The sequence below is a fragment of the Notechis scutatus genome, chromosome Z (genome assembly GCF_049901735.1).
Source record: "Notechis scutatus isolate UNSWTSFEM ecotype Mainland chromosome Z, rNotScu1.2, whole genome shotgun sequence".
In the NCBI taxonomy this organism is placed as follows: Eukaryota; Metazoa; Chordata; class Lepidosauria; order Squamata; family Elapidae; genus Notechis; species Notechis scutatus.
Window position 1 is genome coordinate 27228131 of NC_142025.1, and position 14206 is coordinate 27242336.

Consider the following 14206-nt stretch of genomic DNA (forward strand, 5'->3'; position numbering starts at 1 on the left):
GTCGTGTCTCATCTTCTGTGTGGGTGTGAGTCTGCTTTTTACGTGGAAGTGTGGTGGTGGCATCTTGTGTGGCCCTCGTGGGTGTGGGTCTGGTGTCATTCATCATGTTAGGTACTGTCTGTTCATGAGGGCGGGTTTCCAAATGGCTGGTAAGCGGGAGGTGTCATCTCTTTTATTCATGCGGTGTGGGCGTTTTCTATCTCTATGGCTTCTCTGATTATTCTGTTGTTGAAGTGTTCGGTTTTGGCGATAGTTCTGGTATTTTTAAAGTCAATCTCATGTCCTGTGGCTTTGAGGTGTTGGACCAGGGAAGAGGTTGGTTCTTCTTTTTGATTGAGTTCTTATGTTCCTCAATGCGTGCACTTATTCTTCTGTTAGTTTGTCCAATGTATGTGGTGGGGCAGGCGGTGCAAGGGATTTCGTATACTCCTTGGCTTTCTAACTCGATTTTGTCTTTAGGGTTTCTTAGGATGGTGGATATTTTTCTGTTTGTGCAGAATGCTGTTTTAATGTTGTGTTTTTGGAGGATCTTGCTGATTTTGTCTGTAGTGCCTTTTTATATATGGGAGGAGGGCTTTGCCATTCTCTTGTTCTCTGTCTTGGATTTTGGTTGGGGTTTCTTTTTGGATTAGGTGGGTAATCTTCTTTCTTTGGAATCCATTGGCTGTGAGTACGTTGGTGAGAGTGTTTAGTTCGGTTTTTAGGTGTTGTTCATCAGCTAAGCATTTTGTTCTGGAGATGAGTGTCTCAGCTACGGAATTGATCTGTGCTGGGTGGTGGTGTGAGAGTGCATGTAGATAGCGGTTTGTATGTGTTTTCTTCTGGTAGATGGTGTGTCCTAGGGAGCCATTGGGTTTTTTGTATACCAAGACATCTAGGAAGGGAAGTTGATTGTTAGCTTCTGTTTCCATGGTGAATTGTATTTTGGGGTGTAGGCTGTTGAGGTGTGTGAGGAAGTTGTTCAGTTTTTCTTTCCCGTGTGGCCAGATTATGAAGGTGTCATCTACGTATCTGAGCCAGAGTTTGGGTTTGTGATCATATTTTTCTAGAGCTTGTGTTTCAAAGTGTTCCATGTAGAGGTTTGCGATGACAGGTGAGAGGGGTGATCCCATGGGTGCTCCTTCTATTTGTTTCTATTTTTGTCCATTGTAGGTGAAGTATGTATTGGATAGACAGTGGTTGGTCAGATCTAGGATGTGCTGGGGAGGGTTGTATTTGTTTTGGATGGCTGTCAAGGCTTCTTTTATTGGCACTTGGGTGAAGAGGGATATGACATCGAAGCTCACTAGTAGGTTGCTGGGTTGTAAGTTTTGTTTCTTTATGATCTCGATGAACTGGAATGAGTTTCTTACATGTGAGTTGATGGATTCTGCATAGGGCTGTAGTTGTTTGGCGAGAAATTTGGCTAAGTTTTGTAGAGGTGAGCCTATGGAGCTGACTATTGGTCTAAGTGGAGTTCCTTCTTTGTGTATCTTGGGGAGACCATAAAGCTTAGGACATCTGGATGATTTCTCTCTGGGTATGATTCTTTGCTGGATTTCTTCACTGATGGGGGAGGCTTTTATTTTGGATCTGGTGGTTTTTTCTAGGTAGGTGGTGGGGTCTGTCTTTAGGGGTTTGTATGTGGGGTCTAGGAGTAGGTTGGTTAACTTGGTTTGGTAGTCAGATGTGTTCATAACCACTGTCGCGTTGCCCTTGTCTGCTGGTAGGATTATTATGCTGGTGTCTTCTTTCAGGTTACGTAGTGCAGTTTGTTCTTCTTTGGATAAGTTGCTTTTGGGTGGTTTGCTAGTGCAGAGGATGTTGGTGATTTCGAGTCTGATTCTATTAGCATCATCAGGGTTGGTTTTGGTCAAGCTGGTTTCAACTCCGCATATGATGGTTTCTGTGGGGATGTGTTTGGGAGCAACAGCAAAGTTGAATCCTTTTGAAAGGATGAACAGACGAGTACCTAACATGATGAATGACACCAGACCCACACCCACGAGGGCCACACAAGATGCCACCACCACACTTCCACGTAAAAAGCAGACTCACACCCACACAGAAGATGAGACACGACCACAGACCAGAAGCCGCACTGCAGCTGCATCACTACCCACTTCAAACCCCTCTGAGCCATACATGAAGCGAACTGACCCCCACCATGAAGATGCAGCACGACCCACGAACTCGAAGCCAAACAGCAAGATCACAGCTCACCAGCTCAAATCCCCCAGTAACTAAGACCAACCTGAGCACAACCAAGCCCCCACCTGAACAGAACACACCTCCAGCCAATCAGAACATGGCCAACCTCCCTACCAATCAGAACACAGCCAAACCCGCGGGTATTTATATGTATGGTATTCAGCTTTGTTCGGGTATTTTCCCACATCATTATAGTTGTGCTTTTAAAGTTGTAGCAACATTTCGGCAGAATCTCATCGGCCATCATCAGGCTTCTGTATAGTGTTCGTCTGTGAGTCAGACTGTGAGTCAAACAGCTGTGAAAGTCTGACTCACAGACGAACACTATACAGAAACCTGATGATGGCAGATGAGATTCTGCCGAAATGTTGCTACACCTTTAAAAGCACAACTATAATGATGTGGGAAAATACCTGAACAAAGCTGAATATCATATACATACATACATACATACATACATACATACATACATACATACAGTCAAATTTCTTTGATGAAGCAAAAATCATGAAAGCACCACTAATTCCTATGAAAACAATTATTGTCAACCTAATAATATTAAGTGATTTATATAAACGTTTTAGACAGTATCATATAGGTTTAGTGTATGATATGAGATTTTTTGAAATATCCTGTCTCATGAATGGTGACTTGCATCCAAAACCTCAAATTGGCATAATTCAAACAACATAAGTTGTTAGTCTTGATGAAATAATAGGAATAAACAAGAGACCATGGTTTAACAAAAAAAATACAGTATTTTTTAAAATTTTGATTTACAATTCATATCCTTGAAAATAATGAACAGGATATATCCCATAACAATATATTTAATACCATCAAACAATATTTTGCAAGGAACTTGATAAATGGATAAAAATGACAAATTCTGTTTAAATATCTGGCTGAGCGTGTAATCAACCATAATTATTTATTAAACTAGTTTGCTGTTTGACTCTAAATATCTCTAGGCCGCATACATCAGTTATTTTTAAATTTTCCTGTGTCTGATATACATTTTGCATTTTTTCCTTTCTTAAAATAAAAGCACTGTGCAGAAACAGAGCTACAAAATGAATATCTTTCTGCATCCTTAATATCGATTATTTCTTTTTGAAAGGTTTGAACAAATTTATTTAGCTATATCAATATAAGGCTGCAAAGAAGATTAAAACATACATTAAAACACAGAATTAAATATAACCAAAAATATAAACATATAAACCAAACAACCTGCTATCTCAATGTAAACAACTTCTAAAAGGGCTCCATTGTCAACATCTTATGAAAAAATATAGAGGCCATTACAGAAGGCAGTTGCTGAAAAACACTTCCAGGTGTTTTTGTCTCTTCACTTCCTAGAAATGACGAACAATCAACCACTTACCTGATATGAACACAGTAATTGAAATGATTCTACTAGAGAGTTATGGTCTTGTAGTAAACTGATGCCAAATATAAAAGTTTAGTACCAGTATTTTAAATTGTACTCAAAAGCTAATAGACAACCAAAGCAGAATCTATAATAAGAGGTATCATAATCTCTCAATTGCAATTTCTGATGAGCATTGGAGCATTTTATAGCAGCTCAAAGCTTCCAGGTGGGTTTTAAAGGCAGCCCCATGTAGAGCATTTTGCAGTGGTCTAGTGGGTGGTGAAGAGAGCATGAACCACTGTAGCCAGATGCTCTTATCTCAGGTAAGAAGACCATACTGGGGCACCTGCTGAAGCTGAGTAAAGTTATCTGATTCTTCGGTTTCAGCTTCCATTTGCTGCTCCAGGAGGAACTACAAGTCTGGAGGAACCTTAATTAACAAACATAGTCTTTCATGGGCAGTACCTTCTCATCTAGAGATCACCACTGAGACCAAAAGAGACATACATGTTTATGTTTGTACATATGTATAACATTTATAAAGCAAAATTCTGAGTGGCTTATAATCTAAAAATAAAAATATATGCAACAATAAAACCACAACAAATAAATCATGAACACCAATAAATCTAAAACAGAAAAACCTGGTACCACAACATCTTTCCCTGATGTTACCATACATTTTCATTTCATTCTGATCTTTTTCTATCCCAAAGTTTGGAATCTTAAATGCTGTCCTAAAAGCTAGAGGCTAGTCGGATTTCATAGAAATGGGCTTGCAATAGATAAGGCACACTTTCCAGTGCTTAGCAAACCAAAAGATGGTAGTGCCTTAAGGGAAGGGGTCTTAAATACAAAGTAAACTAAAATAGTAAGAATAAAGTGATACAACATATTGTAGAAGTTAAGATAGTGGGCTGGTGTCAATCACATTTTGTTTACCATCAGATATGGAATGTATGTGCATATTTTTATGTTAACACCTCATACTGTATGTTAACAGTGAGCAGTCCTCTCAACAGAGAAGGGCCATCTAGCTTCTGTTCATAACACTGTCCTTTCTGTAGTTCCACGAAGATTCCACCCCTATTTGCACTCTGATACAGATGAGCCTGAGGTCACAGTTAAAGCCCCAAGTGGACTCAAGAGCTCTCAGTGAGAGTGTTAACAACCAGATAACTGCAAAGAAATATGATGCTTCCAACTTTGCAATCTTGTCAGAACTAATCCTTCCATAGCCCCACTATCCTGCCTGAACCAATGAAGTTTTTGGGTGAGAAGCAAAATGTCTTTTTCTTCTTCAAGGAAAAAACAGTTCAATTGCCTTTTGAAAAAGCACCTTTGAGACATCGGCCATGGAAGTTCACCAAGTAACCTAAGGCTAGTCATTTTTTGTCACTCTAATCTATGTTTTAGGATTTTTGTTGGATAAAATTATAGGGTACACCATATCTACTGCTTTGAATTTCTCTGCAAAAGGTAGAAAACTGTATAAAATCTAATAAAGAAATAAAAATAAACATTTTAAAGAAATCATTAAAGAAGAATTATTGTAATATTTCAATATAATTTACTTTCTGCAGTATATTAAACAAATTAAGTTCTGAGGCAATATGTAATCTCATATTGGTGAATTAGTAATTTCTGGAGATGATTAAAAAATATTTTAAGGGTCTGTGGCAAAGGTGGTATTCAGCAGGTTCTGACCAGTTCTGGAGAACCGGTAGCAGAAATTTTGAATAGTTCAGAATACCACCTCTGACTGGCCCCGCCCCATCTATTCTCTGCCTCCCATTGAGTCCCAGCTGATTGGCTGGGTCTTTTTTTGTTGTTGCCCTGTACAGGAGAACAGAGCTGGAAAGCAGGTTAGTGGGGTGGGGAGAGAATGGGGATTTTATAGTATCCTTCCCCTGGACTGGGGAAGGAATGGAGATTTTGCAGTATTCTTCCCCTGCCATGCCCACAAAGCCACCTCCACAAAGCCACACCACGCCTACCAAGCCACGCCCACAGAACCAGTAGTAAAACATTTTGAATCCCACCACTGGTCTATGGGATTAGATGTTAAAAATATGTGAGTGTACACATTAAGACTTACATACACAGAATATGAAATACAAAATTATCAATTTAATTAGGACAAATGGTTATACTAATAATAGATTTAAACAAATGTAAAGAATGAACAAAATCTAGTGTCCTTAAATAAGAAGATTTACTCTTTCCTCTTAAATTTCAAAGATTTCTACTGTGACTGAACTTGATAGTCAGATGAATTGCATCACTGAAGATCAAAATAATTCCTCCTTCCTCCAATGAAACCCATTCCATAAAGGTCAACACAGTGCTGTATTTCACTAGAGTATTTGAATCTAGAGTATCTGAATCTTCAAAATACAGGTTGGAAAACACATTTGAAAGAAGCATTCTGATAAGACGCCTGCTTTCAGAAATTAATCCTGCAGTTGACAGGAAAGAGTTTGGAAATGAGCACATATAACTGATAGGATCAATAGATTCCAAAGAAGCAAATAAATCTTATCTGATTCACACATAGCAGAAAAATGACTTATGTAGTTACCCAAATTATAATAGACTGCTATCAAAGGAAGATGTAAATAGAATTTTTCTGCTTAAAATCCATAATACTGTTTGCAATATTGAAGCAATAATACCATTCATGAACATTCCAAATAAGTTGACCTTTCCAGGTTCAATTGTTTACTGATGTTTGCTTACCATGTAACAAAAATGAATATTTGAGTGAATATGTAATAGTGTTTCAATTAAAATATTTCATTCTTATTGTTTAAGTTATTATTAACTTTGTGTAGAATTGAAATCGCTTATGTGTTATGATATAGACACAGACAGAGACCTATCACCACCACCCATATACTTTTCTATACCTATAGTCCTTATTTCCCTAATATAGCATCAAATAAATTAAAAGTATTATTGGGAATTACAGGAGAGCTTCGGTGTTATCAGGTCCCTATTACACTGTAATGAACCTAAGTTGCACTGAAAGATCAAGGCAATGTTGTTATTTTTGTACTTTCCAGATATTAAAAAAAAACAATTTAGAACTTATTCAAACATATTTTTTCTCCCAGAAGAATAAATCTGTCAATTGTGAGTGTGATATTACAAAACCTAATAGATGATGTTTTGGTTACTATTGTGAGAATTGAATACAAGCATATAAACAGAACAAAATGTTTTCATTTAAAATATGCAAAATGATAGAGTTTATTTAGCAATTTAAAGACATTCCTTCTCCTTGACAAAGACATTTCTATGATGTTTATCCATAAAGTCTCTTCTTATACAATTCTTACTGGCAGTTGCCATAAGAGTTGTCTGCTCTAGCATGTGCAGCAACATGGAGTATCTTTAGCAAAGGGAGTAATGGGGCTTTTATCAGTGAACATAAATCATAACATTTTGTCATTCCAATCTGTATTTGTCAAACTGAATTATTGTTAGGCAAAGGAACTAATTCTGTTTCCAACTGTTTGATATTATGGGTTGGCAACTGATTCTGATGAAAAGTACACGAATAAAGTGAAATTAATAAATACCAAAGTAATACATACCAAAGAACTAGTAAGGTATTCCTGCTGTTTAAGACTATTGCAGGAATTATGGCACCCACAGGCACTAACCTGCAAATTCTAATTCATAAATACCAGTGTCTACATTACAAAAATGAGCCCCTTCTTCAGAGGAAGATAGCATTTGTTTTGAGGGAGCCTGCAATTTGTGGGAGAAAAAACAGTGAGAAAGCAAGGAAAAAACAAAAGATAGTAAAGATAGTCTGTGTTCAGAGAATATAGAATGCTTATTATTTAGAACACTGTAGAAATCCATCAAATAGAAATGAATATCAGGCAGAAGAACTTGATTGGCTAACTGACTTAATCTATGAAAAACAGCATTCTACTTTGTAACTGTCTGGTTCTTATTTTTGTATATTTATATTCATTTATTGTACTCAAATACTGGATTTTTCAAGTATTTGGTCTATGTGGCCAACATCTCAGCACTCATTGCAGTATCTTAAATGCATCTGATTCCCTCAGGTCAATTTAGCTGATATTTAGCTGATGAATGACTGTCTGGTTCTCTAAGTTGAACATTGACTCCATGTATTATTCTTTTATTGTCTCTCTTTCCATAATAGCCATTTTCTAAAGGTCAGATTCAATTTCAACTTTCACAAGTGTTGTAAATCACAAGAGATTCCAAGAAAATCAGTATACAGTGTGAAATAAATATGAGCTATCAATTAAACTGCTTGATTTATTTATTAGACAGACATTTCCTTATCACTTACATTTTGTCATTCAGGCATTTTAGAAAGTAACTGAAAAGATAGTAAGAAAGGGCTGCCAACTGATTTCCTACCAAAAGTCAAAGAATGGATGATTTAGTATACTATATCATGAATCTTCACTTGAAATGAAGCCTCAGTTGAGATATGTTTTCACAGCATTTTAATACATGTAGACTTGCTTAAAAACTGCCTGTTTGATGTTATGACATCAAATGCTAATGCTGAAAAACTAACTTTATAACAAATTTTTGTGCTTATAACTGTAGTAACATCCTTGTGATCATATGATTACCATTCAACTGGTGGATCTTTACAACTATCACATAGTCCACAGTTACATGATCACCATTTGCAGGAATTATTTAACACCTAAGATGATGATCTAGAGATGTACCAAAATAGAGAACCATTTTAAACAAATACATATAGATTTTTATATATAGACTATGTATAGTATAGACATATTCAGTATGTTGTAATCTGTCATCAGGAGCTAGTAACAAATGGTGATCCATCTCAAAGAGAAATATGCTTATCAAAATCCAAGAGAAATGGAATTCCGGTTGTTTTTCTATCATGTCTGAGCGGAATCCATGATCTCGCTTGTTGAAGGATCCTAATTGAGATCAGAACCACCCTGGAAGGGTGGTGAAGAAAGTGGGAGCACTTAGAGGGTTAAGGGGAGCCGCATCTCCCCTCCTTGATAAGATAAACCCCCTCCAAATACAAGTTTTAGTGGTGGTCTAAAATGGCTACCATGAAGATGGGAGGCAATCCGGGAAACTAAGACTGTGCTGGAATGGTGAAGTTGTGGGCGGTGTGTGAACCAGGCAATATATATGGACATTAAGGTACCCCGGAATTAAGAAATAAAGAATTATTTTTGATGAAAGTGTGTAAAAGTGGCAACCAGAGAGAGTGAGAAGAAAATCTGAACTTATGATTTTGGTTTTGAAATGAATTAATTTGGAGGTGGAAAATTTAGAGGAAAATACCTTATTACAAAAGGCTTGGAAATTAAACTGGATAATTATTGGACTTTTGGCACTAAATAGGCATAAGTAAATGCTATAATTGAACATGTTAAAAAGAAGTAATAGCTAATAACTAGAATTAGCAAAATTAATAAAAGTTTAAAAAGGGAAAAGCGAAAAGAAAGGGTGGAACTTGGAATTTATTATAAGAATATTAATTGATATTTAATGAAACAATGAATAAAGTTAAAATGAATTATGAGAATTGTAATGGAAAGAATAATATCAGTTTCTACAATTAATTGAACAGATTAATATTTTTGGAATATATAGATGATTTATAAGGTAATTGAGAAAAAGAATACCATGCAGAATCTGACAAAATATATATGCATATGTGATATGTAGTAGTTTGGAGAATATTATTAGTAATGTAGAATGTGGTAATTAAAAATGACTACACTATGGTAAATTTTTATAATAAATTAAAGGGAATAAATTGAAGGAATGTATATGGTAAATAGGTGGCAAGCTCAAATTGACATAAAGGGGACAACTTTTTGAATTATTAAAATAAGGATAAAATTTATTGAATAATGAATGGAATAACAATATGTGATAAAATTGCAAATGTGACAGATAAAAGCAATATGTGTAATGAATATAGAAATTAAATAAGAATTTTAGATAATATTGTAAAATAAGATATGAGAATATTTTAAGAAAAATGAAATAAATTAATATATGAACTGGAATTGCATAAAATAGGTGTAATGAATTTAATATTTGAGAATATTTAAAGGAAAATAGAATAAGTAATAATATGATATGCAATTGAATAAGAAAGATGAATATGTAACTATGGTCATGTTTGCATTGAAATGTAAAAACCTGGAACCTCACTGTTCACCAAGAGATGTTTTTTAAAAATATAAAAATATAAAAATTATTTTAAAAAATCCAAGAGAAATGCAGTTTCATTTCAATATTCTTTCCTACTGTTATAAAGAAAGCAAAGATCAATATAGGAATATATTTGCCAAATGATTTGAAAATTCTTCCAGAATTTTAGGGAATGCTTCATTTCATATTCTATTGCCTGCTTTTATAATTTTTTTCCCTAAGTTATTCACTGAAATCAATCACAAATCAGTTAATTATAAAGCCCCTTATGGATAAATACATGAATTAATTTATTAAGAGTATAAATAGAATCTTTAAATGTTGATAACAGAAATGGTTTTTCCTTATAGAGTAATTTGAAAATGTCTTTATATCTTTTCTCCCATTCATATATAATAGGCTGTCTTTGATCAATAAAATCATATTTCATGGCTAATTTTCATATTACTTTTGCCTGCAGGCATGCTATAAAATAGAGTAGAATAGAACAGAACAGAATTCTTTATTGGTCAAGTGTGATTGGACACACAAGGAATTTGTCTTTGGTGCATATGCTCTCAGTGTACACAAAGGAAAAAAATACATTCATCAAGAATCATAAGATTCAACACTTAGTGATAGTCATAGGTTATTAATAAACAATCAAACCATACTAGGAAGCAAATAAAATAATATAAATTGTAAAGATACAACAACTTAGTTGTAGTCATAAGTGGGAAGAGATAGGTACTAGGAAGAATGAGAGGAATAACAGTAATACAGTCTTAGTCAATAAGTTGACAGTGTTGTGGGAATTAGTTGTTTAACAGAGGAAAAACTGTCCTTGTGTCTAGTTGTTCTGGTGTGCAATGTCCTATAGCATTGTTTTGAGGGTAGAAGTTGAAACAATTTATGTGCAGGATGTGAGGGGTCTGTAGATATTTTCACAGCCCTCTTTTTAACTCATGCGGTATACAAGTCCTCAATGGAAGGCAGGTTGGTGGCAATTGTTTTTTCTGCACTTTAGGATATTTGCCAGAGGCTATTTGACACAAATTGACAAAAACCACAATTTTAAACAGTAACTTTTGGAAGAAGAAAATTACAGACTTATCTGTGGGCTTATCTGTTGCAATCGTAGGGCTGCATAAATTCTTCTTTTTTAAAAGGCAAATATTTTTGACTTCTTTTTTCTTCTGAGAAGGATAAGTTATTCACCTTCCTCCTAACTGCCAACCTCTAATTCTAACTGCGTTTATATACCTCAGAGGATTCCTCAGCTTCATGGAGTAAAAATGATATTGGAGATGTGGTTCATACTTGGAGCAATCTGGAACTCAATACTAGTGGAAAAAATAATTGCTTCCTGCTAGGCTTCCTTTAAAAATGGGATTGATAAAAAAATGTTTTTTACTGATTTAGTTTTAATACCTGCGGTCCAAATTAGAATGCAACTAAATTAAGAAACAATTATGTATGATTTCATTTGTTCTTTTCTTTTTCTTTATATAGGAGGTACATGCCAGAGTCCTGCTTTTCCAGCCCTGGTACGACCTTCAATTCCCTCCTTGCCACCATCATTGGATCTCAAACCCTTTCTTCCATTCCCACTGGACACTGCTGCAGCTGTCAATCTCTTTCCCAACTTCAATGCTGTAAGTACTATAGTGAAGTTTTAGTTCCACGTCATATACTTCCATTTAATTATTGGCAAGCCAAAAAATATCTTTCTACAAATGTGTGCACATGTAGACACAAACATCTGCATGCACACACACAAAATCAGCAGAATTAGTCTCTGATAATATTATCCAGTTTGGATAATGAAACGTCTGCAAGAAAACAACCAAGCTCAGAGAGCACCAGTGACTCCTCATTTCAACTCTGAGCTACAAATATTCTCTTTAAGAGTAATTATCTTACAATTTGTTTATGTCAGATTAGTTATTGGGTTAATTATAGCTAATGAGAGAACACATCAGATCCATTATTTTGAAGTAATTAATTATAAATTAATATTTATCTGCTTTTTCAATGGATTCAAATTAAAAACTCAAAATAAGTATTTAAATTATTTATAGGGACATAAACTAAACTGATAAATTTCTCAGTACCATTGTCGTGTGGAAACTAATAATGTTGAATCCCTTTTAACAAGAATACTAAATAGGGCTGAGCTTTCCCATTAATTACTGTGTTTGTTTATTACATTTTTAAACTGCCCAGTAGCTGAATTTCTTTGGTTTAATTAAGCCCATAGAACTTAATGATGACAAAGCACCACATAAGAATCACTAACTAGAATGACAAAAAGTAGCAAATGCACCAGGAACAAGTAAAACATAAAAAGCACTAAAAGAGTTGCTAGTGTTTACTGAGTTTTTTTTTAAACCCTCCACTTAATGCCCCAGAACAGGGGTGTCAACTCAAGGCCCAGAGGCTGGATTTGGCCCGTGGGGTGCTTAGATCTGGCCCATGGGGCTGCCCTGGAAATAGCGAAGGACTGGCCCGCAGCGCCTCTGCCAGTGAAAACAGAACTCATGAGGGCTGTGTGAAGCCTCCTCCAAGCTCCGTTTTCATTGGCAGAGGATTGCAGGAGGCTGTCCCAGCCAAAAACTGAGCTCAAGAGCCTCTTTTCACTGGCAGAGCACTTGGGCCATCACAGATTCCCCACACACAAGTGACGTCATGCTGGCCATGCCATCCAGACACACCCATCCCAGCCCCCCCCCAGCTCAACACTGATGTGGCCCTCAATGAAATTGAGTTTGACACCCCTACCCCAGAAGAACATTAAATGGATGCCAAATGATTTTCCCGATTAAAGCATTCCACAGATAAATAGAAGAGTATAGCAAAAACCACATGTTAAACTCTTAAATGAAAGGAGAAATCTTTATTTAGAATACAGTCATGCCTTCTGAATGTGGGGAAGATAGAATGGACTAGAACGTGTTCCTCAGTCATGGAGAAATTGCATGATCCCTTTTCCCCTCCCAAAACACATAAGGTATTAACATTCTTTTCAAAGGAAAGTCTTATAGACATATTGTAAAGATATATTCTACTTACATTTTGAAATGGAACTCAGATTATAGAAATTTTCCTTATGTAGCTATATACTGTACTTCTAACAAATGGAATACATTTCCATTTATTCACCCTGTAACAAGTAGTCCTAGTTTAGTGACTGCAATTGGGACTGGCAACTCGGACATTGAATTAAACAGTTGCTAAGTGAAATGTCATGATTTTACTTTGCTTTGCTTTACAGACCTGCAGTGGTTTAAATCCAAGGACTGGTTGCAAAGTTAATTCTTTTTTGTTGTTTCTCCAAATGATTGATGGCAATCAGCACTTAGAAATATTATTCTGCCAATTGCCCTTTATTGCAATGCTGGTGTTTATTGAAATTCTGAAGGGTTCTTTGACCACAGATACTGGTGTAGTTCTGAGGATCTGGAAAAGTTTTATGATTCTCTGACTGCAAGTGGTAAATTTACAGTTAGTAAAAATGATCTATACTGTAGCATAAATATTGTAAAAGACACGCTGACATATAGCAACATAATATCTGAAATATCTGGAATGTCTTAAGAACATGGAAACTTAAGCTGCAATAGTATTAGTATTTATTTAAGATGAAATGTTATTGAAATCATTGAATTTATAACAAACTGAAATTTTGTGCACACCTAGCTAGGAATAAGTCTGCTAAATTCAGCTGAGACTTGTTTATGAATATTCATCAATAGTATTATCTTTTTAACTGGTTGTTCCATATCTTACCAGATGGGTCCTGTTAGGGAAAGAGGCACAGAAATAAAACAAAGCTGTGTAATTGCAAAACACATATGTTCTATATAGCTGTTTTCATACTGTGAAAAAAAAACTTGGACAGCTCATACATTCATTTCATGAATACCCGTTGTCTGCTTTCTTCTAGAGCTTAATTAAGAAGCACAATTAACTATGTAAATATAATTTGTATAGTTAACATATGCAGTTTTGACATTATTTTGACTTTTAAGAGTTTATAAATACTCTCCTTCCGTTTTTTTCTTACTGTCTGGAAAACAAACAAATTTATATTGAGAAGAGAAAAACCCAGAATCATTACAACTGTTGAGCTGTAAATTTTCAAGGATAGGTTTAAGCATTATACATTTTGAGATACAGGTGGTGCTCTACTTACAACTACAATTGAACTCAAAATTTCCCTTGCTAAGCAAGGGAATAGTTAAGTAAGTCAGGACCCATTTTACAACCTTTTTTGCCGTGGTTGTAAAGTTCTAAAGCATTTTTAAGCAAATCACTGAAGTTGTTAAGTGAATCATGCATTTGTTAAGCAGATCTGGCTTCCCCCATTGACTTTGCTTTCCCTAGGAAAGTTGCAGGTGACAACCTTGGGATCCCGGAATTTTGCAACTGTTGTAATATATGCTG

General features: G+C 35.5%; 1 protein-coding gene across 4 annotated transcripts in view; it reads left to right on the forward strand.

Annotated features, from left to right (window-relative positions):
* The window catches only part of ZNF385D (zinc finger protein 385D), a 212894-nt gene that overhangs the window by 44604 nt on the left and 154084 nt on the right, over window positions 1-14206 (forward strand). For all 4 annotated transcript variants that reach the window (XM_087947593.1, XM_087947596.1, XM_087947594.1 and 1 more), the window contains exon 2: window positions 11273-11415. In XM_087947593.1, coding sequence (XP_087803719.1) covers window positions 11273-11415 — 143 coding nt within the window. The remainder of the gene's footprint in view (window positions 1-11272; window positions 11416-14206) is intronic.